The following is a 25,494-nucleotide window of genomic DNA, read 5'->3' as shown; positions in this document are numbered from 1 at the left end:
TGCAGTTTAGTCAGAATCCAATTGGTGTTTCTAAAAGTGTATATATCCGTTTCGCGGAGTACAATTCGGTTTGCTACCAGCAGATCTTCCTATTTGCACAACCTGGATTTAAGCTTTCGCGAAATTATGTATAAGTGCCTCGATGATGACTCGGATTGTTACTTTATCGATAAATCGTATCGCGAACAGATTCGTACGCTGTTATACATGTATCGCCTAAGTAATCATATAACCTACCACCATAGAATTGCACGAAACCCCATTATGTTTGTCTGTATATGCACTGCCTTTTTGGCGTTTGTCAATATATTAATTTTACTAAGAAATTAAAAGTAATAAAACCTTTGACATATAAAAAAATTTGATATATAAAATGAATTATATCGAATTTAAAATAAAAAAGAATGTTAACGATTGAAATCAGAAAATAAATAGAAGAAGGGGATTTTCTGTATACAGAAAACACCGTGAAGAATTGTGTATATGTATATCGTGTAATCTCACTTTACTATGACAGTGCTCGTCCCATAAAAGAACCAAGGTGCAATAAGCGAAATCTTGTGCGCGGAGGAATGAGTAAAATTGTTATTATATCACAGATTTCCCAAAGCGCGTACCGATAGGCGTCTATTATTTAAAAGAAAAGAACAAACAAAAAATTTCTTTTTGCATTCCCCTTTTCTCCGAAATGCCTTAGTCGAAACGCAACGATTGGAAATAAGAACAATTATCTCAAGACACGATATGTTTACCAAAATATGTATCGTTATCTCGGTGTAACGAAAATTTGAGAAATACCTGACACAGGTCTCGTGCAAATGTCAGATACTTCTACGTAATTGTTTACCCTCTAAGTCGGAAAGCAACGTAACTTGCCGTGTATTGCTAAAGGAAAAAAAACGTTCTAAAAAGGACCGCGTAATCCCATCTCGCGGTAAGGAAATCTTGTCGACGAGAAGAAATGGTCATCATTCCTGAAACGTTCGATCCGAGTCTTTGGGTATAATTTTTTTTTTTTCTTCGCAACTTTGACTTTCGTCTTTTTTTGTAACCTAAATATCATAGTCTATACATATACATATATTATATATCTACCTATACGTGTTTGATGAAACCTTATGCGTCAGTTATCGTGTACTCAATAAGGCAATACTGTGTATGCAAATATACTTTCTTTCTTTTTATTTTTTTATGCCTATGCTCTGGGATTCACGGGTCAGTACAAATCTCGTGGATAATTATGAGATTCACGTGATTCTCGCGATTAATCTGATCGTCATCGGCCCTCGACGCCGTCGTGTATCACCGCTAAGGGGGCCATCTGCAGGTACTTTTCGCGCGACGTTTATTTCAAGATGCGTTTGATGGCCTTCCAGTTGAGTAGCTAAAAAATCGTAGTCAGCCTTCCTCTTCGTTCTTCTTTCCTCCGTTTCTTTTTCCTCTTGTTTGTCTTCTCGCTGTCTTTGTAGTCATCATCACAAGCTGGAAGCCCGACTCAGGTGCAACAATGTCGTGGCACGTTGAAGAGGTGCTTCGAGGCTTTTCGAGGCTGATTTTACGCAGCTGTCCGTATTCCGTGAGTCCCGTTGCAACAGGCCACCCTGAAGAGTTACATGACGAAGAACAATTTCGTGTTCTTGCTTCTGCTATTCTTTTTGTTCGAATAACAGATTTCTTTTTCCTCGTCTCTCTTCACGTACCCTACACATCATCTTTTTATATTTATCTATACATATATTTATATATAAACATATATCCTTTTGTTCTATCTCTTATGAATTTATTATCGTTTACTATTTCGATCAACTTTGTATTTCTACCCACCCTCCCCTGCCTATCTAACTAACTTCGTAATTTTAAACGTTGTTTCTTTTTTTTGTCTACCAAGGAACGGAGAAACACACGGTACAAAATTAAACGATTACCGATCACGTTCTCGTTACCTCTTATGATTGTTTCTTTTTCTATTATTTATATTTATATTATTCTATTATTTATTTATACGACGGTATTATTGGAGTCTATTTGCGCACCTGGAGCAACATGTTGGCAAAATTGCTGTTGGTAAATTTGAAATGTCGCTTATCATAGAACTTCAACAAAGCTGGGCTGTATGGGTGTTTGTCTTTCAGATGTAGGTAATGGACTTCTGGCTCCTGTGTTGTATGCCCACATTCTTCGCATACGTATACCTGAATGAAACGAACAGAAATAAAGGCATTAATTAATATCCATTTAATCTTACAATCTTATATCCAGAAATTGGTGTTATATCGCCGCTTTCTTATGTGTTTCTGGTTATTCTCTTTGATAAAAGCTCAAGCTATATAAATTGCAGAACTTTCAAAACTGTTGATTGTAATTACTTCTAGGAAAACTCTACATCTTTTCTTTTATATACTCGTTACGAAGAAAATAGAATTAATGAAGCAAAAAAAAAAGAAAAAATATCAAATGAAGGAAAGGTCTATATTATCGTGCCTATGAATATGAATGTTATTTTGGGTTACAAGGTCTAGAAACAAAAGTGCTATAAGTAGATTATTACTGCTGCCTCTTGTAACTTTCAGCTACATTTACACATCAAGGTTAATTCTGTTGGTAATATCCTTTGCTGTAAATGTATCAAAGTACTCCCTATCACTCTCAAGTGTAATTTAACACTGCTAGAGTAAGGATCTGAATCAGCGTACACTATACCTATATTTATAAGTATAAATAAGTTATTTAAGTTATTTGTAAGTATAAAGTATATATAGTATTATAGTATTTATAAGTATAAAGTATATAAAGTATTATAGTATTTATAAGTATAAATACATTATTTATACTTATTTATAAATTAAATAACTTAAATAAGTTATTTATACTTATACTTATTTCGATATATATTTTTATTGCAAATTCAACCACGCGTTTCTCTATTAGATAACGTCAAGAGAAGCTATTGTTTTATAATTATGTCAAGTGATTTACTATTATACAAGACCGTCGTGACTTAAAAAAAGATAGAAAATATTGTTGTATGTTGATTGAATTTTGAACCTTACCTTTGTGCGACGTTCCTTATATGCGTATTGATGTTGAACACCGTGAACCTTAAGGCAGTGACTTTCCAGAGAGCACCTCTGCGTGAAGCTCTTTTCGCAGAGATTACACTTGTACGGACGAACACCGGTGTGTGTCCTGGTGTGCCTCTTCAAATCGAACGTGTCATTGAAACCCTTGCCACAGAATGTGCATAAATAACGTTTTACGTCGCTGTGGCATTTCATGTGGCGATTCAACAGTCTTTGCAAGCTGAAATTCTTGGTGCACACGCGGCACGTGAAACGATTTGGATCGTCATCCTGAAAATCAACGAATTTTCTTCATTTATTAAAAATATTCTTCGTGTCATTCTTCATGTTGCGAGGTACATATCAACCGCATGAAATATGTAACAACGACAAAACTGGAACGGTAATCAGAAACTGGGATCTAGGTGTGTAAAGCACTAAATCTACTGCCTGAGGAATGCAAATCTTAATAAAATATGCGATATATGGTGAAGAAAAACATCAAAGAATGACGTTTACCTTGCCAGGCGGAGGTCGAGCTGCTCTCTCTTCCTCGCGAGTAGCCGCAGCCTGTCTCTGACCCTCGATCGCCAGAGGATTCTTAATTCCGTGGCCACCGTTTACGAACTCCAATTGGCAGTCACCAGGAAGGCCAAGCTGTAACAAAATCACGATTAGCTTTATGTATTAACCCATCTAATCTATTATTTTGTAACTCAATCGGTAATGGATGAAGCACTCTATTTGATTGGCATTGCATAATTGTGCTATCGAGCAAACTTTGATGCGTTTGAATTGATCGAAGCCAAATATTCTACAAATAAGTATCGTTTGGAAGCTTTTAATCATTTATATGGCAGTGTTTAAGCATTTCGGAACATACAGGCATAGGTCTGTTCCTTGCTAGTTTTCATAGAATAGCGTCCTGCGTTTATTATAAAATCATATCTTTTCAAGCACATTTAATGTAACATTTAATGTAAATATATGTGGTCGACTCCAAGAAAGAGAAGAAAGAAGGAAGCAAGGAGGAAGAGAAGAAAGAAGGAAGCAAGGAGGAAGAAAAGAAAGAAGGGAGTAGCAAAAAGGAGAAGAAAGAAAGAAGCAAGAAAGCTGAAATATAAGAAGAGACAAAGGACAGTAAGGAGAGAAAGGAGAGGAAGAAAAGGCGGGCTTTCAGATCCACCAACAATGCCACACAGATACTCTTAGCCGTATTCAAGTTCGTAGACGAGAAGTATGCTTTTGCCTGGATCAATTTCGGGTGCTTACCCTTTGCTGTAGTACACCGACCCGTTGCGTCAGTGGTGGTTCTCCGACAGGGCCAGTTGGTTGTACGGTATTTATTGACGCAGAGGACACCGCAGCCGTCGGGCTTGGTGCGTGTTCCATCAGAGCACAGGATGGCGATGTGCTGGTCGAGGCGGCGTCCAAAGAACAGCTAGCAGCTCCTGGGCTTGGTAAGCTTCCACCAACGCTACTAGCAGAATCTAATTCCAAACCTAACATCAATAGTATTAAATGGTTAACTTTATCCTTAAATACATTACAGTAAAGCTATGGTTACAGTTGATATAGGTTCTTTTACTATAGGATATTTGTACAAGCTGTTTTACGAAGGGAAAGAGGCGATATAAACACTAACCGCTACCGGTAAAACTTAATCCTGGACTCAACAGTCCTTGGTGTTGCTGCTGCTGCGGCGGCGGTTGCTGCTGCTGCTGCGGCGGCGGTTGCTGCTGCTGATGCTGTTGGTGCTGCTGGTGCTGGTGCTGGTGTTGGTGCTGTTGGTGTTGTTGCAACTGCACCTGTATCTGTAGCTGTTGCAACTGCGGTTCCGGGTGGTGTTGGGGGTTCTGATTAATGTGAAGCGCGAGCTCTGGGCGTTCCTTGGCGATGGGCTGATAACTTGACTCTGCTGTAGCGTAGGTCAGCCCTAATTTCGAACTGAAATGTTGAGGAACTGCTGTGTAGCTGCTCCTGAACAGAGATGGTTGTTTGTTTGTATTATTTTACGACGGTCGACGAACAACTTTCGAGCGCATCTCATTTGGTTCCTCGGAATCCTTTTTAATAAAGCGAATTTTACAGCTTTCTCTTACGATTCAATGTCCAGTTCAAAGAGCAGTCTCGATTTCCAATGCAACAGAACACGTGACATTCACAAACGTTAGAGAGGCGTATCGCGTGCGAACATCGAAAGCAGCTCGATTCCGAGTAAAGGATTGTTCACGAGTACTTACCTCGACGTGTCGAAGCCTCTGGTTAAGGCCATGCTGTGCTCTGGGAAAGGATCGACGCTCGGTTCTACGGGAGTGGTCATTTGCCCGCCGTCCTGGCCGATTCCACTTTCAGCCGAAGCTGGCGAGTGCAAAGATTCTTCCAGAAGATCGTTGCTACCATCCTCAGCTGGTAGCCTCGGTAAAAATAAATCGGCAGCATCGCTCAGACTCTCAAGAAGAGCGGTATGATCCGAGGGTGAGTTGAAGGTCAAGGTAGCGGTGAACTGAAGAGGATCTACAACGGTGCCCGTCACCATGTCTACCATCATTCCTGTGTCGGTCATATCATAGGCGCCATAATGTCCCGATAGCAAATCGTTTGTTTGTATCTTGTATGCGGATAGATCTTCCTCCTCCTTCAGTGTCAAACCATAAGATGCGCACACATTCTGCAGAAGAGAATATTGCTTGCCCTCTTGAGCATTATATTGAGAATGCTGCGAGTTTATGTCTTGCTGTCCTGCGTCGCAGTCCATTCCTACCGCCGGTGATGGTGTCAAATACCCGTTTCCTGAGACAAACATTTTATTCATATATTAGTAATTGACTTATGGTATAGTATAGCATATTTATAGATTAGTAATACATTGCGAATATTTGTGTATTCATAATTTTATGAATACAACTAAAGAAATTATACCTAAGGGAAGATTTATATTTATATCATCTACTAGTTATTATACATAAGGAACGAATATTTCGTTTTAGATATTTTATATATTATACAGTTTTATATATTATTATACATTATACAAAATATTACTAATTAATCAGTATGTAAATATATAATAAATACAATAGCACTTATCCAGATATCTTTTGTAGCCATTATTAGCTATCATACCTTGAGTACTGTTGTACTGATTTGCGAAATTTGCCAGATTATTCCCGCCCTTGAGGGACTCATAGAAGGGAGGTAAAGAGCCAGTGGGTGGCGAACTCGGCCCGTAATTTCCGCGACCGTTTCCACCAGGATTCATTCCACCTCCAGCGCCTCCGCCTACAGCTCCACCGCCTCCACTACCACCTGTGACTGCCCCGCCTCCGCAGTAGCTACCACTTCCGCCTGAATTCGAAGAAGAGGAGCTACCGGAGTTGCTAGACCCGTTGTTAGAACCAGAACTGCCGCTGCCACCGGAAGTTGATGATCTTCCGTGACCTGCTGCTGCGTGAACTACCTGAGGACCAGATAATCTCATGGCTAGAAGAGGCCTGGCAATTGAATTACCAATCGCGCGCGATACTTTTGCACCTTCGCGACCTCGCTCCTCGTCCTCTTCCTTTCTCTTCGGCACGGCGTAATCGATTGGCTGTTCCTGCAAAAATAAGTCCTCTGTGTTATTTGTCATGATAGATTTTCGCAGGTGGTTACACCAGAAATAATTAGTACATGTATGCGTGAGATAAATAGACGTGAGATGAATAACAAGTGAGTAATGATTTAAGAATGCACACAACCAACACCTTCTACATTGTTTTAGTTATTTTCGGTCGAGTTATGATATTTTTTTTTGTATTTTTTTCTGAATATGGAAAGATCGTTATACATGTGCTGACTGCCATAATTTTCCTGGTACCACTGAAAGTTGACTATTTTTGAGATACAACATAGTTCACACTATTATACACATAACACCATGGAAATGAAATCGTTAAAATTGAGAAACCTTAAAATAAAGAGTAGAGAGGAGCATATTTGTTAACGCAGATATAACAAGGTAGTATGGACAAAATTCAAGCGACTAGAAATTCAGATCAAGGAGTCCCGGTGAAACATGATGAAGATACCTGTTCCGGTTCGTGAACTTGTGGCACTTCAACCTTATCCTCCCTCCTAGACGTTGACTGACTTTGTGAAGGCACCCTCTGAATGACTGACACTCTAGTCGGTGGTTCGACTCTTGGCGTTTTTGGAGGAGTGTCAGGTCTGGGTAGCACCAGCTTCTCAGATTTCGAGAGAAATTGAGTAGCATCGCTAGAGGAGGGAACGATCGGTGGGCTGCTATATTCCTTACGTTCCGCCCTAGTCAGTACGTGTCCTCTGCTCCCGTATGGTACGTCTCCGCCGAGAATACTCGAGATGAATCGACGCGGCGGTGTATCGGTTGGAGTGCTCGATTGCCATTGTGGCGGCGGAGAAGAAGCTGGACTGCTGCTGCGTAACGATTCCGGGGTCGTTGCTCGATCATCGTCTGTTTTCTCGCGATCTGTATCGTTGAATTCAATATTCTTATGTTTACATAATATTCCCGTGTTTGAATTATTGGATTATTCTGGGAATATTTAGATGCATCATCACGATTGGATGAATCAAAAAAGGCAAAAAAAGATAAGTTGATATGAAGCTTTAGCTCTAAAAGCCGATTTTTTTTGTTTTAAACATTCTTAACAAATTCATTTGCAGCAGGTCGATCGTCGTTGGGTGAGAAAACTGTTCGATGATTAAAATTCGCAAATTTAGTTCGACTCAGACAAAATTTTAATGCTTGATGCGTCTGGAATAAGTAATGAGCATACGGTTATAATATGGGCTCTCGTCGTAGAGTCAGGATGGTTGAATTTACGAGCAGCCTTGAGGGGGTTCGTAGGTACCGTATGCTATACTCTCTTTCCGTGCGTCCTTCACGCACCGCCTCGTAATTCGTCCTCGAGCAGCAACGTTGTTTCGCACACGATTAAACCCAAGCTACCATTAGAATTCATTCGAAAAGCCGCTTCTCCCATGAACGGTGACGGGCGTTAGATCCTATCAACCGTTTAATACGTTGATGCCAGCGTGTATCACCGATGGGTCACACGAGCCTGTCCCACGAGACGGCGTGCATCGCCGGTGGGTCACATAAATCTGTTTCGTGAGGCGATGTGCATCACGGTGGATTACACTTGCATTTCACAAAATAGGTAGTACAAAATTTTTATTCGCGGCATACTCTCTACCTTTTACTCTAGAAATGCGTTTATAACATTGTTTACACCGCCGTCTCGTTTTACTCGCGGACCCTTGGTACGACTGCAGAAAATGTGAATGATTTTTGGGCAGTACTTTATTTTCACTTGGCATTTCTTCTCTGTGGGGATTCACTAAACTTAAAAGGTGATCAATAATTTTTTCCCCTGAACAATAACACACCTGTGATTTTTGAAAATAGCTAGCATATATACTGGTCTTTTATCAGTTCATTTTAAAAATTTAATCTAACCTAACACTATTTTCATCGTGCATATTCCTTACACGCGCCGTCGTCCTCCGACGAACATGCATGTCTATTTTTTTTCCTGTACGGAATTGAAAAATTTTTTGATTCGCGCTATGTACGTTTCTTATAGAAAAATGTTCACAGAATTGCGTGTGATGGTTAGAATTCGCATCAGAGCTCTAATTTTTGAGAAAAATCGAAAAGAGTATTCCAAAATTAGAGTCAAAGTTGGTCCCGTCAGCTATACTCAACATTTACAGATATATGCAAATTGATATTGCCAAACTATTGTATATCAATGTATTAGTTGAAGTCCACGGAATTCATTGAATCCAACAGGAATCGTATAGCTTTTGTAATTTTGCTATAAATTGAGGTCAAAGTTGAAAAATTGCGATCGTGTTGAACAGTCTAATCTGACACTGCACCGCCCCACGAAGCAGACCGCGCATTCGGGCGCCGCCTCACAGAGAAAACCCTGAATATCGGTCACGGCGTCAACGTGTTAAATTGCATCATAAAAGATACGAAGAAAGAATGAACTGTACGAAAAATTGTACGAGAAAAGATTGGAAAAATTCAATGGTTGAAGAGAAACGTGCGAAGAGAGAAGCACACCACAATTTATTTGCAATACGTCTTCCGTATCACTTACAAAGTTTACATAGCAATTGGTAAGACTACGATCGACGTTGAAAGTCGACCGATTCGAAATTTACTGGCTTACGCTATTTCTACCAACGTCGACAATCTATTTCGCCTTACGGTTATCTTTTCCACATACGCTATCTTGTTCAAGCTAACGTTACAGCTACACGCGTTACCCGATCGAACGACGCTCTTGAATATAAAATAACGATAACCTTGCGAGTACAAGTAAAGCGAGTAAGCTACGCGATTGCAACGGCGTGCAACTTTCCATCGTTCGACAATGATATTTACGGCGGACAGACGCGAACAGGAGGAGCGCCCTTCAAGGACAGTCTGAGAGGCAATTACACGCAGTCTCGGATCGCTTGATCGGTCGGGCCGGGGCTGAGGCATCTGGCCGTAGAGTCGCATTCGTAATTTCTCTCTATTACCGGGATACGCTTGGGTCTGCGTTCTCTTGACTTTGACACCGACTGTGTTTCGCGAATGGAGCACGAGGACATCGTGTCGGCCGACGAAGCCATTCGAGCGGAAACCAGGAAACCAGTCGCGAGGACACGCTACTTTTTGTGAGCACGTGCGCGCCGTCTATATGGGGCCAGCGACGAAGAAAGCCTTTTCCAGTCTGCGTTTTTTTTTAACTTTGATCGCGCTTTCGACTATCGATTCGAACACGGAAAAAGTTTCTTCTTGCTTACGACTGACAATCGTAGTGATGTGAGTCAATCTACCGCTATTTTTCAGAAAATGATCTATCCGCGCGTACTTTGACTTTATTATAATACAAATCTCGTTGTATCTTTTCATATCGCAGAAATGTAACACGGCGGAGAACAAAGTTAGAAGTTAATTAAATACGAAATGAAATGGACGATTTAAAAACTGAAATACCACGACCGAATCGAAATATAACCGAAGAGCTATCTACGTATCTCGTAATAGGTGAGGATTTCAGGAAAAAAAACTCGGCAAAGGAACTCTCGTTTCGCTAGCAATTTCAATTTTCATTGCTATTTAATTCGTCACTTCTTTAACCACTAAAGAATATCAAGGCAATAAATACTAATAGACTCAATCAGAACCGATCTTCGATATTTCCATATAGTACATGGCACCTGTCATCATCATTAGGATTTCGAACGTCCTTCGTTCCAGCGCTACCAGCAGCGATCGCGACAGCTCCGTCCCTGGGGCGAAACGCGTTTCTACGAGCGGAGATTTCATGGTTCTATAGAGACGGTGGGTCAAACGTTTAGAGAATGCTTCTAACGACGCGTCTTTACGCAAGCGGTTGCGTCACACCTCCAAGTCGAAGGTAACAACGGGTCCGCGGTAGAGAGGAACCAAAATGGCGGGTTCTGTTCGCGGTTGAGCAACCTTCAAACAGAATCGGCCCGTGTACGTGAGATCCTCCGACCAAATCCCTCGAACAGGTCCGGGGCCGTGCTATAAATACCTGCGCGAGCTTCGTGACCGGCGTACCGATCTTTTTCTTCCAGTCGCGTCTTCCCTCCTCCAAGGAATTCTCTATCCCTCCTTCTACTCTTCCGTCTGGACAGAGAAGAAGAAAGGGAGGCCACGAGAGAGCGAGAAGAAGAAACAAGAACCGGTACTTCGAGTCTGCTTCGGCAGGAACGAGCAGCTCCCTGCCGAGAGACTAGCGATGCCCATTCGATTGTCCGCGTTGTGAGTTTTCGAGCAATTTAGCTGTACCGAGGATTCAGTCGCCTCGAATCCTTATCGAGAGTCGAAGATCGAAGAAAGAGAGGGAGGGAGAGAGAGAGAAAGGAAGAGAGAGAGGGAGAGAGGGAGAGAGAGATAGAGAGAATGAGTGGGGGGGGAGGCCTGACCGGTTAGGAGTCTTGAAAGACCGAACGGTCTCTCGGTGAACGAGAAAGATCTGATAGCTGTTCAAGCCTTGACCGTACGCAACACCCTCGTAACGTTCGTTCTATATTAAACTAACGTTCTCTATATGTCTCTCTACCATGTAAGTATGATAAAGTCGCACGAATCTATGCAAGTATCTAATTTTAAACGATCGAGATCTAACGCGAAACCCGCGTCGTGCTTGTTCTATCACAGAGTGATTATTTCGTCGTGTAGCTTGTACAAGGTAGCGTTGTGGTACGTGTCAAATAATACATTAGTAAACGATGTAACAGGTTACAACATTGAAACGAGCACTTCTCGAGTTTTATCACAGACAGAAAAGATCCTTTGGATTTTATAGATTCTATCATTTCCGTGAGAAATAAATCACATTTATAATCGCGAAGATCAAAACCGACCTAATCACCATTGATTCGTCTTTCTTCCCTTTTAATCTCTCAATTATAGGAAACTTCTGGGCTAAATCTCACGAAAGTACTGGATTACGACCGATGTCGCTACTGTCATCAGAGATGGCTGTGTCACGAAGAAGACGAAGCGACAGTCAACGAGGAGCAAGTGTATCGTAGAAAAGTTGAAATCAACGTTAGGAGATCGCGTGACATTGAGTATGCGTCATTGTAAACGGCATCGCGCGCGGACCCGCGCGGTTTACGATATCGTCGCTTAATCTCCTACTATAAATTCCGATTTCCGTCCCGCTGGTGATTTTGTCGCGTAGTTGACGGGTTTTCCTCGTTACAGAAGCCAGAAGATACAACAGAGATACTATGATAATAATGCTTTAGCTTGAGCCAGCGCACCGCATAGACAGTTCCATTTTAAATGAGGCTCCGCGAACTCGATCGCTATAAAGATATGGTCCAAGGCGAGCAAGAACGTTCGACCGAGCCTCACGGTGCTCAACGTTAAAAAGTAACGGGTTGAAGAGTCTCCGATGACGAACACAATGACGTCGCGTTTGCTTTTTTCCTCCGGTCGTTTATCTATCACCTTTTAATGACTCGCATTTTAGTTCTTCGGTTCGCGCTGTCGTAGCGAAAAATACAACGTCTTGAGCGTTAGTAGTTGCATCGTGTCTTTAAACCGTAGCCTACGTTCGAAATACGACGAAACAGGACTGTGTAGTTTTCTCTTAAAAAACGACGCAAGCGTAAAGCTATTTCATCTTTTTCCGATTGAAAGGCTTAGGGCAACGAAGAGATGGCTCCAACGTTTCAATAACATTTATCGTAGACGAACAGAAGTAAATAGATTTCATGATCGAAAATGCAGATGTTACTACTAATATTGAAGAATTTATATCAAATTGGAATAACAAGAAGAACAATGACTAGGAGATGAAATTATTATATTCCTGCAGCGATCCCTTCTATCGTCGACAATATCTATATATCACATTATCATTGATCGCAACATTACGAGGATTGCATAGAAAAACTCTGCAACATCTATGTATATGTAGATTTAAGATCTGAAGAGGAAGAGAACGACTGTTCTTCGTCGAAACCCTATAGGAATCATACGAACACGAAGTTCATGATCAGAGAGAAAAAGAGGCAGATTGGATATTCTGGCGGGAGAAGCTTCTGTCTTGTCAGCCATTGGTCTGGCGGCAGCTTCGTGGCTCGTTGTTGTCTGCTCGATCGAACACCTCGACTTAGTCGACCTACTTACGCCCCGACCACTCCCTTAAATCCTTTTTTTTCTTCAGTTTTTCCTTTCCTTTCCTTTTGGCTACCCGCGGTGCTACGAACCTTCACCGCTTACACGCCATCGTTTATTCGCGTTCACGCGAATACACAGACGTCCCAAACAATGCGCCAATTTTGTCTTTCACTGACTGATCTCTCGCTTCGGTACTTTCCAGCCATTCCAACTAACTGGTGCGTTTGTGTCTCGAAAGCGTACCATTAAAGATTTGTAATCAATTCACAGTGCAAATTTTGCATTACTCCGCGGCTCGTTTGGAACGACTGCTAGATTCGCTTTATCGGTCGTGAATCTGACTACTGCGGTGAACCAGAAGTAATTACTTTCCCATTGTCCCACTACTTCGAGCCGATCTATTTTCACATTCGAAACTAGTTAGTAGATTAGTTTCTCTGCACTGCTATAAAATTTGTAGTGTGTTTTGGTATTTTTAGAGAAATTTTGGGTTTCTCCGCCCTTTCAAAATGCTGAGCTCCATACCGAGGATTCGAACTCGCGACGCGTCGTCTTTTGAACCTTAACGAGAGTAGCTGGTTGCCCCGCCTTTTGGAATTTTGATTGAGGGAAGGAGAGCGTTCGATGAAATCGTTTTACTTCTTTCTTCGGGGAAAATAATTTTTGCGCTTGTAATTTTGATGCTCGCTCCTGTGTGATTTGATCAAAATCAAATTTATTCAGTAAAAAGTAACATGTACATCATGGTTCGGCTATTTTAACTTGTAAATAGCAACCTTTGTAATATGTATACATAATATAATATAACATATACATACATGTATACATAATATAATATAAATAATGCATACATAATATAAAGCTTGACATGTGACATATTATATATATATATATATCGAAAGATAGAGAATTTGATCAAAGGTACCACAAATAACAGTAATTGCTCACGTCAGATAACTATAACTAGGACTATCACAATTACATAAATTCAAAAATCCAGGTTATGCTTATGGGGGATTAAAATGGGGGAAAAATCAAATGGAAGAATCAGATCCAGACGCGAAGCGCAAACTCGGCAGTAAACTCATGCTCAACACACGTACGCAAACAATAAGGCATGATTACTGCAAGAATGCGCGTCGCCAATAATAATTGTTCCGATGCGATACTTGCATCGAATCAATGTCGGTTGATTATCACGACGATCGAGGGATAAAGCGTGTATCGTTTTTAATCCTTTGCGGACGGGTCAGCTCGACGAGCGAGCGTCGCTGTGGAGGTACTGGCGTGCGCAGTTGAGAAAATATATACGCTGAATGATTGCATTATTCATTGTCGAAACTTGTATTATTTTCTTCAAAATTTAGTTCATTACTGTCACTATTTCTGTTGTGTATTCTTGTTGAACGGAGTTCGTTTTCACTGTCTGAAGCACTGTCGTCGTGTTCTATGTCAGGTTCAAAATAATATTTGTATTATCATTATCGAACATGTGCTTTCTGGATTTTTTAGGCATCGTGTATAAGGTATTATAAAAAATATATAAAATATGTAAAAAGCTTGCTGATTTGTCTGGTAATGCCATTGAAAGACTGAAGTTCGGCCTGACTCGACCATCATCCTACATCGCGAGTTTACGTTAAACGGAAGATAAGATTTCTAAAGATCTATAGTTTTCTTTCATCAAAAAGTTATTACGGTTTAGTTTACTATATCCATGTGTAAATACGCATAAGATTATCGCTCAGAAAAATAGAAGTACGCCAGACACCTCAAAATAAGTACTCGGAACTGTGAACAGATACGAGCGGCTATATGCCGACACTCGTCCACAAGGGATTAATTATTATTATAATTAATTATTATTATAATTATAAAATGCAATAATTTATTCGTAATAATTGCAGAGCCCATAAAAATGTACACAGGGATTTGTGTTAATTATGGAAGCTCTGCATATTTTATGAATCACGAGTCGTATCATTAAGAAGATCCTATTTTGAAAGTCTTTCTGGCGCATCGTTTAAAGTTAAACGATGTTACTCATTAAAATCGTATTAACTGGCTTTGCAAAGTATTTGCACCTAAAATATGTAAGAAAAATGTGTTAAACGTAATATTCGTAGTCCGGTGGCCCGGAAACTGGACTCCCAATTAGTTAAAGTGGACCTGCAAAAAAAAGCGGCAACTTGAAGATGGAGCTCCTTGTTTAAAAATTCTTCTCGAAAAATGCCCGCGTTCTCTGACAATTGTTCAAAGAACGTGTCGGTGATAGATCAGCTAAACAAATAAGAGTGGATAGATAAGCAAATTTTATATGCAGTATATCCGACGCTTGGAGAGTCTGGAAAAAAATGTTGATTATTTATTAACGTCTTATATATGTATATATGGTGGAGTTGTGGAAATGTCAGCCAAGTCACGTTGACAGCTTCAAGATTGCGAGCAGCGTCTAGAATTTCCAGAAACTCATACAATTCAAATAAGTCCAATATACTATGTATAAGTCATGGTATTTTATTGTCACGCTTGTTCCCTCCATCGTATAATTTTACAAGTCTGGATCTCAATTAATCTATGTGTGTTCCTAATAACTATTAGGAAGATCGATAACTTAGTGTAATTCTTATGGCATATATATATATATGTATATAATACTCGAAACTCGAATTATATGGGAGAAAATTTTATGAAATAATTGTCAGTTTTCCAAAGTTAAACGTTTCGATGTTTCAAAAAGAAGAACGCCATTACGAAATATCTTTGAAACGAACTGCATCGTTATATTTACAAACGCTGAACTACGAAAAGGAAAATACTACTGAATAACGTTAAAGTTTCAGAGTTGAACATTTTGAAAACAAAATCAATGATCGTGCCCCTTATTTTTCAACGAACGGAGCGCCTTATCGAACGCGCGTCTATTTCGATATTATGTGCTTAATCCCCCGCAAAGAATCGATTCCGTTGACTTAAACTTCGCGAGGTAACTGACAAGACATGAAAAGAAGAGTCGAAGAAGGAGGGTCGGTGTGGACAGAGGAGGCTAGCTGCTAGCTGCACCGTATCTGCGTAGCATTTGCGTAGCGGTACTGTGCGTGGGTCGAAGCATCGCGAACAGCAAGGTGACACTGTACACGCAGCTACACGGTTGCCTTACGTAATGGAACCGTGCACGCTGTCCCTCCTCCTGTTGTCCGTTAATTCTTCTCCGACCGTGGCCTCCCTCCTTCTAACGCGACTCTTCTCTCGCGAACAACGTCTTTCTAGAGGCGCACAACGGAAGATCAAGGCAGACTATCTTCCGCGGTCGTTCTCGTCGCTCGGTGAAAAGTTGCGACGAGAAATGCAACTACTATTGGACGCACAGGCAATTCTTTCGACAGAGCACCGAGGTCTCGCTACGCATTGCGCTGTCGATGTGACCGGTGAAGTTGGAATAATCTTGATGAAAAATTTTTATCGTTCGGGCGGCATATTTAACGTGGCATGGCAATCTTACCGTAACAGTTATACGTCACGTGCGAACTGACAAAATGATAAGTACGAAATATAAACATGAAATAAAAGTTCGACCTAGAATCGTACAACGCTCGACGAAGGTTACAACGAATGTAGTGTTTGTATAGACGTCCAGAAACTTCATAGTTTCTTTGTTGTCCAGTTAAGTTATGTTTGGAATTCTACTACAGTAATTTAAGTAATAAAATAATGAGAGTAAAACTTCGTTTATAAGAACTTGTAAGACAAGCAGTTTATATCGATGGAGTTTATAACTTAGGGTCTAACCTAGTCTCTACGATATCTACAATTTTTCGTGCACGTTGCTAGAAGCTTATGTTGGGGTAGGTGGATTCAAGAGCGAACGCGTTTAATCGGTTATACTAAAAGCTCATTCAAGTAAGTGATGTTCACATAACGAAACTTTATTATATTGAAACAAAATCTTCGCTAATGCACGGTTAAACGAACTCCTGACCATTGAATTGTTGTTTGAACGTAAACTCTTATCATCCTCAAGGAGGGAAATTGGTGAATTTCTATTATCTATATACGCTGTTTATTCCAACGGGTTCAGATAGGTAAAAAGTTCTACTCAATGTTATAGGCTTGAACAGTGGAATTTTTAGCACAATATTACGAACGACAATGCACTCTGTGTGCATTGAAAAAATGAAAAGATTCGATACCGCAAATCACAATTACAGATACAAACAGCCTAAAGTGTTTCTCCTATCTACCGTGTTTCTTTACTCTTTTTTTCTTTTTCTTTTTGTCATTTTCCATTGATTAGAGCGTGATGAGCGTAGCGAACACAGAACGATGGAGAACGGAGTAGAACGTGTTTTCGAAACCTACGCTGAGCCTTGACATTCGTTGCACATACGGAAACGTAATCGGCGCGTTCCACCTCTCGTTGCATTCTGCAGGAAATGCGCAGGAAAAACCGGTACGATACTGGCACACGATTAAACGAACGCGGACGGTAGTTCCAACACCAACGCGGAAAATTTTCCCCCCTTTTTCCTTGCCGTCACTATTCAGCAATGATTATGGCAAAATCGTAGGCAATGAAGCCATGCTGAAGACTTCGCGTCTTTCGTATCGGATATAATATTTTTGCATAAAATATTCGGCGAACACATTGACGGTTCAAAATATTTTTTTATAGATTTTTTTAATAATTTCGAAACTTATTCTTGGTTGAAACATCTTTTTTTTTTTTTTTGAAACAGCTCTAAGAGGATCTGGATAATCGATTGTTCGAATATCTTGCGAGGAAATTGGAAAAGATTCGAAAAGAAAAAGATTTAAAAGATCTGAAATCGCTCTAAATCTATTCAAGAGATGCATATAACACGGCGATTAAGCGATAAATCTCGTGATCAGATTCACTTAGATTTCTAATTTAGATTAACCGTAATTGAAGTTGCAACGATGATTAATGATACCTGCTTCAGCTTTTCCTTTGCGAATGGCTACTTAAAAGTTTGTAGAGCGGCAGAAAAACTTCGAAAACCATGGATATTAGCTGTTGCATTTTCATTCATGTCGTTTCATGTTTATCAGCTCGAATATTAGCTAGAATAATGATCTTTGAATAAGACGTTACGTATGCTGGTGTGCTCACGATGTCGGCAGATCGCGACCAAGTCGCCGCGCCGCGGCTTCCCAATTACAGTGTTCGCCGAGCGTAATAACACGCGTCGCGAATGCAAGCCGATTCCTCTGACTCGTGGAGCTTTTTGCAATTGTGGATGGAAATGAACGGAGAAAAAAGAGATTCACGCTTCAGCCGAAACTCTCACCATTTTTTTCACCGATACACCTGCTTGTTTTTTGCGGTTTCTCATCGTTTCGTATCTTGCTTCAAAGCGAGTGTTATATTAGCAGCGAACAATCGTTCCGATTCAAATTAACCGAATCTTTGATTCGTAACAGTTTTAGCCTTTTAAAAAGGGAAGACATCGAACAGCCATGCAAAATAAGAAAAGAGAAGAAGAGAAAGAAAAAGGGGATGAAGAAGATATTCGTTTAATACGAAAAGAAAAAAAGTAGAAACAGCGTTGCGCGTAGATCGAAAACAAACGAAAGTGTTGGAGAAACTGGCTGGTTACAGGTGCAACGGTGCATCTGCCTTGAGAAAAAAATAAACCTCCAAGGAAGTTAAACATTATCTAAATGGTTGAAGAATGATCGCGAACTCGAAGAGAAAATCAGAGGAGGTGGTAGCGCGCGTTCTTGCAAGGACTCCGTGGTGGTCGCAACAGATTTATCGAGCTGAGCGTTTTCTGCACTTGGCCCCTTTGCTTCGAAAGAATTTCGGTCACGGCCCTCTTGCGCCATTAGCCTCCGCGGCACGGTAGTCGTTAATACGGCTGTTTCTGTGCGGCGACCGTAGCTAAGTGTGCGTGCAACGTCTGTGAACAGGTGAGTCGCGCGTGTGTGCAACCAGACGACGTAGCCACGTTCTGTCTTCTACCTGCTTACACTGCTTTCGACCACGAGCTGAACCTGTTTTCCGCGCGACCACAGGTCCACGCTGTGTCGTTTCAAAGCCAACCGATGTTCCTTATCGCGACACTTACCTCCGTCGTTAAATCATCCCCTCTTAAAATATCATTTAGCTGTCCTCCGGTGATTTCTGTTAGTCATTCAGCTACCCGGTTTCAATTAATTAAAATATACGTACGCGATAACGCTTCAGTCCTTTACGAGATATTTTAGGTTTTTCATCGAAATAAACGAACGAAATGAACGCCTACATTGTGGTAGTATTTCGAGTAATTAAAAGAGGCGAAGAGCTGATAGGTTTTTCACCCGGTTGTCATTGCCATTGCTAGAGGAAACCCGTACCTTTGATACCCATATACCAGTACACGCACACGCGCGTGCCTCGAAATGCACGCACGATGAACACCGTGAGCAGTGCATTGTAATTCGTCACAATGACTGCACATCCTGGTGTACTAGTCTTTGGCACAGGTGCGCGATTACCCTACGTGTCAACGACAGCCGAACGCCGCCTCTGACTGGTACGTTCGTCTAGTCGCACACCATTCTGCATACGCCAACTTTGGAAAGCGACACGATTTTAAATGGTACATTTCGCGAATCTCGTTCAGCTTGGTGAAACAAAATTCATACGTTTCGTCGAAATTGTTCTCTGTTCCCCGACCTTCGGATAGTTGGTTAAATCATACCGATATATCTTTCGATTTACAATTCTACTTTAAGGGCAATGTTTTGTTATGCTCGTCGCCAGCATTCGTATTCATCGCGTCGAATTTAACACATTCCACGCACACGGTGATAGTACGGCAACTTGTGACGCGGTTTGCGGCTAACATCTAAATAGGATGCGTGTTCTAAACTGAATAAAACAATCGGCAGTTGTACCTATCTAACGTATTGACTCGAGACTTTTCGAACTAACACGAAACAAACTAAATTAACTTAATACCGTAGAACTCTGTTTATACGTATATACGTTGATTATTTCAAGGAAATAGTAACCGATCTGGTATTCGTATCGCTTGATTTTACTGGTTGAATCTATTTACCTAAATCTAAACAACTCCTATTATATTAGTAAAACGTCATAACGAGTAAGAAAAATGAATGAAATCCAATGATATAAACTATTTGTCTTACAATCAGTTCATATAAAGCAACATTCATTGTGGTTTTGAGAAAAGTGCAAGAGATTTTTCTTCGCTGAATATATCCAAAGTGTTGCTAAGAAATGAAGAAATCATCGAACTCGGATCAATTTTAAATATGCAACTGCTCATTCATAAGTTGTATTCTTCGTGAGCGCTATTTCGCTTATAGTCCATTTCCCAACCGACGATAAATCTTAGCGCAAGCAGCAAAACGTTCGATAAGAATTCTGATTCAAGGAATGTGAGAGTTTGATTTTTCCCGGTCGCTTTTCTATTTACGACTTCGAACCGGCCACGTCCTTCTATCACTCCCTCTCCATCGATCCGGCACGAGATTCTAACACCGGTACGCGGAGCTCGCCTTGGCCGTCGTGGAATTACAGACATTGACGATCGACTCGTGAGCGTTCCCGTGCTCCGACGTTGCGCAATTCGCGCGAGAACCGTGCGAAACTTGAAAATTCTTATTGTAACGCGTTGCGTAATATCGTGTAACGCCTGCGTGACCAAATTGAACCGTAATAAGTGAAACGTGCGTAAAAAAGAGCTACGTTCTCAATGAATGCTTCCTTCGTGCTTGAACCTGTTCCTTTTTTTGCAGCCAATTACGCAAATTTCATTCGATATCTTTCGTCTATTCGCGTGTAACAGCTCAAAAGAAACAGAAACCAACGTCGTTTTAAATTATATTTGATAAAATTATTTGAAATTTTATTTGGATCATTCCCTTGGATATTACTTATACTTTGATGTGAAACCAATTTCAGATTTTATATTTGAAGGATACGAATTAAAAAGAATTTTGTATATCGATATAGAATGAATATTATTCGATCAATGAGATAACTATGATATGTCAGCGTACGCATGTTAAGTATACGGTTAAACTATGCTACGACGAAGCGCGTGAAAAGTATAGTGACGTCCCGCGTATGCGGGCATCGAAGTCTCCGGCTCGAACGTGGAAGTGGCTCGTCGAGCATAGAAATCTCTGCGCGATGCGTAAATATGAAGATACGTCTAGAAAAACTCTGCACGCGTTTTGCATACACGTCGAGTGCTTTCATCGTCACGTCAACGCGTCAGACTATTCCAGCACAGATTGTCGTTCTGATAAATCATTGAATCTCATCTAACGGGTAGACGCAATAAATCTACTAAGTACGACGACTTTAGCCGTATTAATATTCAATGGTCTCTTTATCTTTAGCTGTTAACGGTACATTGATGCCAGCTCGAAGGTGTAACGATTGCTCCGCATTATCAAGGATAAATCTTTGAGTCAACGTTTTGCGATCCATATGCAGTGCATTAAAATGAATTTTTTATGGCACAATTGAATTAAAGTTGAAAGAGAAAATCGATGTATCGTTATCGAACTCTTACCGAGCGGCGTCGAATTAAGTCAAATTTCAGATTAACTGAATGCGCGTCCGCGTCTCTACACCGGTCGGTGTTATCTCATCGATATTTCGCGTTATTTCGCGAAATTAATGTCGTCAAATGTACGGTAAGCAAATTTACAATTGCACGAAGGACAGCAGTCATTGCTAATGAACGTCGAATAATTTCGTCTGATTTATCGCGTGATAATCGAGAAACGCAAGTAAGCGTTTCTGTTGACAGCGAGTTCCTAGGATCTTAGGATCCCTTTCGGTTATCGAGGTATAGTTGCGCTTATTTTGTTCCTTTGAGGATGGCAAACTTACGCGTTCTGGGTTTCGTACGTTTAATTGATATACGAGCTGCTTAATGAGTAACGTCGTCGGAAAGTAAATTTGCACCTGCGGCGCGTGATAATCGATACGAGGCCATCGACATCCAGCTCTCGAAACGACCGACCGTGTCCGTGATGCGAGAGAAAAAAGAAGGAGTGACGAAAAAGAAGAACCGGTTCCAGTCATTTTTCTAAACCAGTTTAGGACCAACTTCGTCGGTCTGTCTACTCACTATACCGTTGTAAAAGAACCGCGTCGGGCTATCATCTCGCGCTATGCTACCGAATAGGCGCCCCAGGCTAAAAAGCCAATTAACCTGTCTTCCAATCAATTACATAACTGGAAATCAATATCGATATCGCACTTGAAATATTTAAAACACGAAATTCTATATATATAGTACGTAAAAGTTACGAATGTGACACGTGTATATTATTGGTTTGTTTTGCTTGAAACAATGCTCGAGCGATTTAATAACACTTTTAGTATATGTGCAGTTTCGCCGTGAAAATTTATTTTCTTGTTTAATTTAAAGTTCGTTGAAATGATATTGCGTACAATGCGCGATAAATGTACATGTCGTTTACGTATTACACCGTTCTTTGGTAATAACTGTTACAAAGAGTAAGTTGACAAGCGTTAAAACAGAGATAGGATCGCTACGAAATCCATAATAATAATCGGATCTTAGCTTCAGTTTCTTTTTTAAACTGATGGATTATTTTTTATGATTACTATTGATTTGATTATATGATATACAGCAATTATATGTTACTGAAAGAAAATTCCATTTCGTACATAAATTTAATCAAGCTGAATAACTTTTAGATAAGGAAAGACAAACTGATAATTGATATGAACTTGTAAACAGTGAAAAAAGTGTTAGTTTTCGAACGTTGATGCAGATGACTAACGATGAAACAATAACGCGTTATACGAAATGCGAGATAATGATAGCGTTGCAAATCAAATTTGCAAACGTACTCCTAAATTGCAACGGCACCTGTGCGTCCAACTCATTTGCACCTGCGGGGTTGCCCTAAAATATTCTCGGGCACGCACTTCTTTTTTTCCATGAGAGAGCCGAGTGTAAAAAAGTAGTCTAACCAAGTCGAAGAAAACCGAGAATTTTAATGAACTACCGAAACCGGCTTCGCAATCTTCTCGGCGGATCGACATTCATCACGACAGGGAGAAATTGTTATAATTTCTCGCGAGGTCATCGTCCAAATTTGCATCGCGATCTCTGCCAGAAAGACATCGATCTGTCACAAAACTTGATAACTCGGAATGCATAGAAGATATATAGATACTTTATGAAATGTCGCAGCTGTGATGTATTAAAAAGATATATTCATGATAAAAATATTTTGGCACTCGTTTCTATTTTCAAAATTTGTATCTTTCATTATTAACTCGACGAATTTTGTACATAAAATTTGCTAAAACGATTTCGCTAAAAATTTGCTAAAAATTTGCTAATTTAGTTTCTCAGTTGAAACAAAAGCTGCACATTTCTCGGCATCAAGAGGAGCTAATTAAAATAAGGGAAGTTTACTTACACTGATGCTTATTCACAATGAGACTGAGAGGTTCGGCACCATTAGTCGATGAATTCTTCCCGGCGTGGTGTGCCTCTAATAGTCTCAATTGTTGTTGATGCAATCGATTCTTGATTAGAAAAATTTTCGGCATTCTGCTGAACCTTAGCGCATGTTAACGTGACACTTCACCCTAAAGCTTCAGGCACCATTCCCATCGTCGGCCACAGTTGCGTTCTTCAGAGACATCAACCACACTAATCACTTCTGGGTATCTCTCGAAGTGTCTTCTCGTCTCTTAGGACGTAATTCTAGTGACGATCAGTAATCACTGATTCTGTTGAAAAGAACCGCAATATACGGCGAAGTGTTACACTTGGTTACAAAACGAAATTTCAAGTTTGCAGTGGTATCAATGATTCTAGTTGCGAGCTAGACGTACTTACACTTCTGATTAAAATCCACCTTGAGAAAAAGAAATATCTTGAATATTAACCAGCGAATTTTCGGATCACTTCGGTTTCCGCGATAGTCACTATTAACAACGATACACGCCAATCGCGAAGTCCAGAGATAGATTAGCTTCTCTGTTCTCGGTTAGTCCAAGGTAAAACTTCGTCTTTCTTTGTCGCGGATTTACAGTTATCTTCGACACGGAGCACAGATCGAGCGAGCACACATTAACGGTCGAACTCTAGCGATCAACTGAAACTTCGTTGCCTCTTCGCTCGGTCGGGGCCTTGTCCCCACCACCCACTGGATCTCTCCCCACTTTGCTACCCTACCAACAGGCCCCACTTTCCCCACTCCAGCGCGGCTGGCGTGCTTTACAGCCCATCCGGATTATTTGGTCGCTTTAGCAGTGTGCGGGGTCCGCTGTGGCGCGCGGTGTCCTGTTGGAGATGGAAACCGCTCGTGGGACTGCGCATGCGCGTAACGGAGCATCGTACGTGTGCTGAAGCGTACGAGGTCCCTCTCCCCTGCCACTCCTCTCGCACCGGTTCCCTCCCTCGTCTCGTGTTCGCGTCTCTTTTTAACAGAGACGCGTTTTATAGTTTTATCCTGACCGTGTCTCGTCGTTTTTCTTCTTTTTACCTTTTTCTTATCCTCTTCCCTTTATTCTTTTATTGCTCCGTTGTATATTGTCTTTACGGTGGTCAATTTGTTCGTCACCCGGGACACGGGTTGATATTTTTTGTACACTTTTCTCTTTTTGCGGTAAATGCGTGAACGCGGTCGCGCCGACGCACTACCGGTTTTTCATTCACACAGCGCAGCGGGTTGTTCAAAATTGTCCCCGTTCCTGCGAAAAGTCGTTGATGCACGGTCTCGGAACAAACGATCGGCGTTCTAGATACATACGAGCTTTTCTCGAGATCGTGAACAACGATGCACAGCACTTCCGTGAGGATGACCGACGAATATTTCAGCGCGCTAAAGTTATTAACATGTACAACAAAGAAGAAAGGAATAACTTTCTCGGATCTACACTATCCGTGCGATTCGTTGCAGTTACACGCACGATTCTTCAGTAAACAACCTAGGTACGTATTTGTATACTGGTTTATAATGGACTTAATTCATTGTTAAAGCTAGATACTCGGCTCTATCCATTATGTACACATAGAGGCTTAGGTTTGAATCATGTTGTTGTGCTATAGGCACCTAACTACGTATCTATAGGGTGTTTTAAGCGTGAGTAAATTTATTACAATCTTTATTACATAAATAGAAAAATGAATACGACGTAAAATCAGATTTAAAGAAGCGTTAAAATTACTTCGAATAAAAAGCTTTAAAGGTCCTTTAAGTTTGGTACAATATAATAATTTTAATATTAAAAATATAAAAGATACGTTGTCAGAACTGGAATAAAAACGTTCTGTGGAAACATGTCACAGATGTTGCGTAATATTCGTAATACGATACTGCATGTAAAAAGCGATTACATATTCGCATTTACTACGTTCGAGTATTAGACGCGATGCGAGTATTTGACAATATTTCCTATCGAATCGTTGGCCATTAATATAAGCTTTTCGATAAAGGACATTGTACTTTATGGATACCTAAGAATTTGCATACTGTCGGAACCTTCAGTTACGTTTCTCTTAAAACTTCAGATCAAGGAGAGTCAGGAAAACCGCAACTATTAAACATTGCATGAAACTTGTGACACCGGTTAACGATTATTATTTATTAAATATTATTAACGATTTCATGGACAGTTCTCGTCACAGTCTTGTTTCCTGTTTCTTACACTGACTGACTGACTGACTCAATTCACAGGGACTTGAAATGTCCATAGAGCTGTCGTAA

At 40.6% G+C, this 25,494-nt stretch overlaps 1 protein-coding gene across 5 annotated transcripts; it reads right to left on the bottom strand.

The window, feature by feature from the left end:
- Positions 1–1,344: 1,344 nt before the first annotated feature.
- On the bottom strand, positions 1,345–23,898 carry LOC117208233 (transcriptional regulator ovo-like). Of its 5 annotated transcripts, none has more exons than XM_033449221.1 (11): positions 23,622–23,898; positions 23,197–23,512; positions 7,130–7,548; positions 6,186–6,657; positions 5,303–5,852; positions 4,705–5,039; positions 4,332–4,561; positions 3,579–3,716; positions 3,051–3,350; positions 2,034–2,192; positions 1,345–1,601 (listed from the first exon to the last, which is right to left on the bottom strand). In XM_033449221.1, exons 2-11 carry the CDS (start codon positions 23,327–23,329, stop codon positions 1,476–1,478), a joined length of 2,862 nt encoding a protein of 953 aa, XP_033305112.1. In that variant the 5' UTR covers positions 23,330–23,512; positions 23,622–23,898; the 3' UTR covers positions 1,345–1,475. The 5 variants fall into 5 exon arrangements, with proteins under 5 accessions (XP_033305112.1, XP_033305113.1, XP_033305114.1 ...); XM_033449222.1 differs by having other exon boundaries at positions 4,711–5,039; XM_033449223.1 differs by having other exon boundaries at positions 4,705–5,006.
- Between the last annotated feature and the right edge of the window lie 1,596 nt (positions 23,899–25,494).

This window comes from Bombus bifarius, unplaced genomic scaffold, assembly GCF_011952205.1.
Source record: "Bombus bifarius isolate JDL3187 unplaced genomic scaffold, Bbif_JDL3187 scf7180000008058, whole genome shotgun sequence".
NCBI lineage: Eukaryota > Metazoa > Arthropoda > Insecta > Hymenoptera > Apidae > Bombus > Bombus bifarius.
The sequence above is the reverse complement of the archived record's forward strand: the minus strand, read 5'-3'. Positions and strand labels throughout refer to the sequence as shown.

Coding starts and splice junctions, on each gene's coding strand:
- LOC117208233 (XM_033449221.1), bottom strand. CDS start 23,329: ATGCCGAAAATTTTTCTAATCAAGAATCGATTGCATCAACAACAATTG. Junction 5,040..5,302: donor AGAGGCTTCGACACGTCGAG/GTAAGTACTCGT, acceptor ATCTCTGTTCAG/GAGCAGCTACACAGCAGTTC. Junction 3,717..4,331: donor TCGGTGTACTACAGCAAAGG/GTAAGCACCCGA, acceptor ATTTTGTTACAG/CTTGGCCTTCCTGGTGACTG.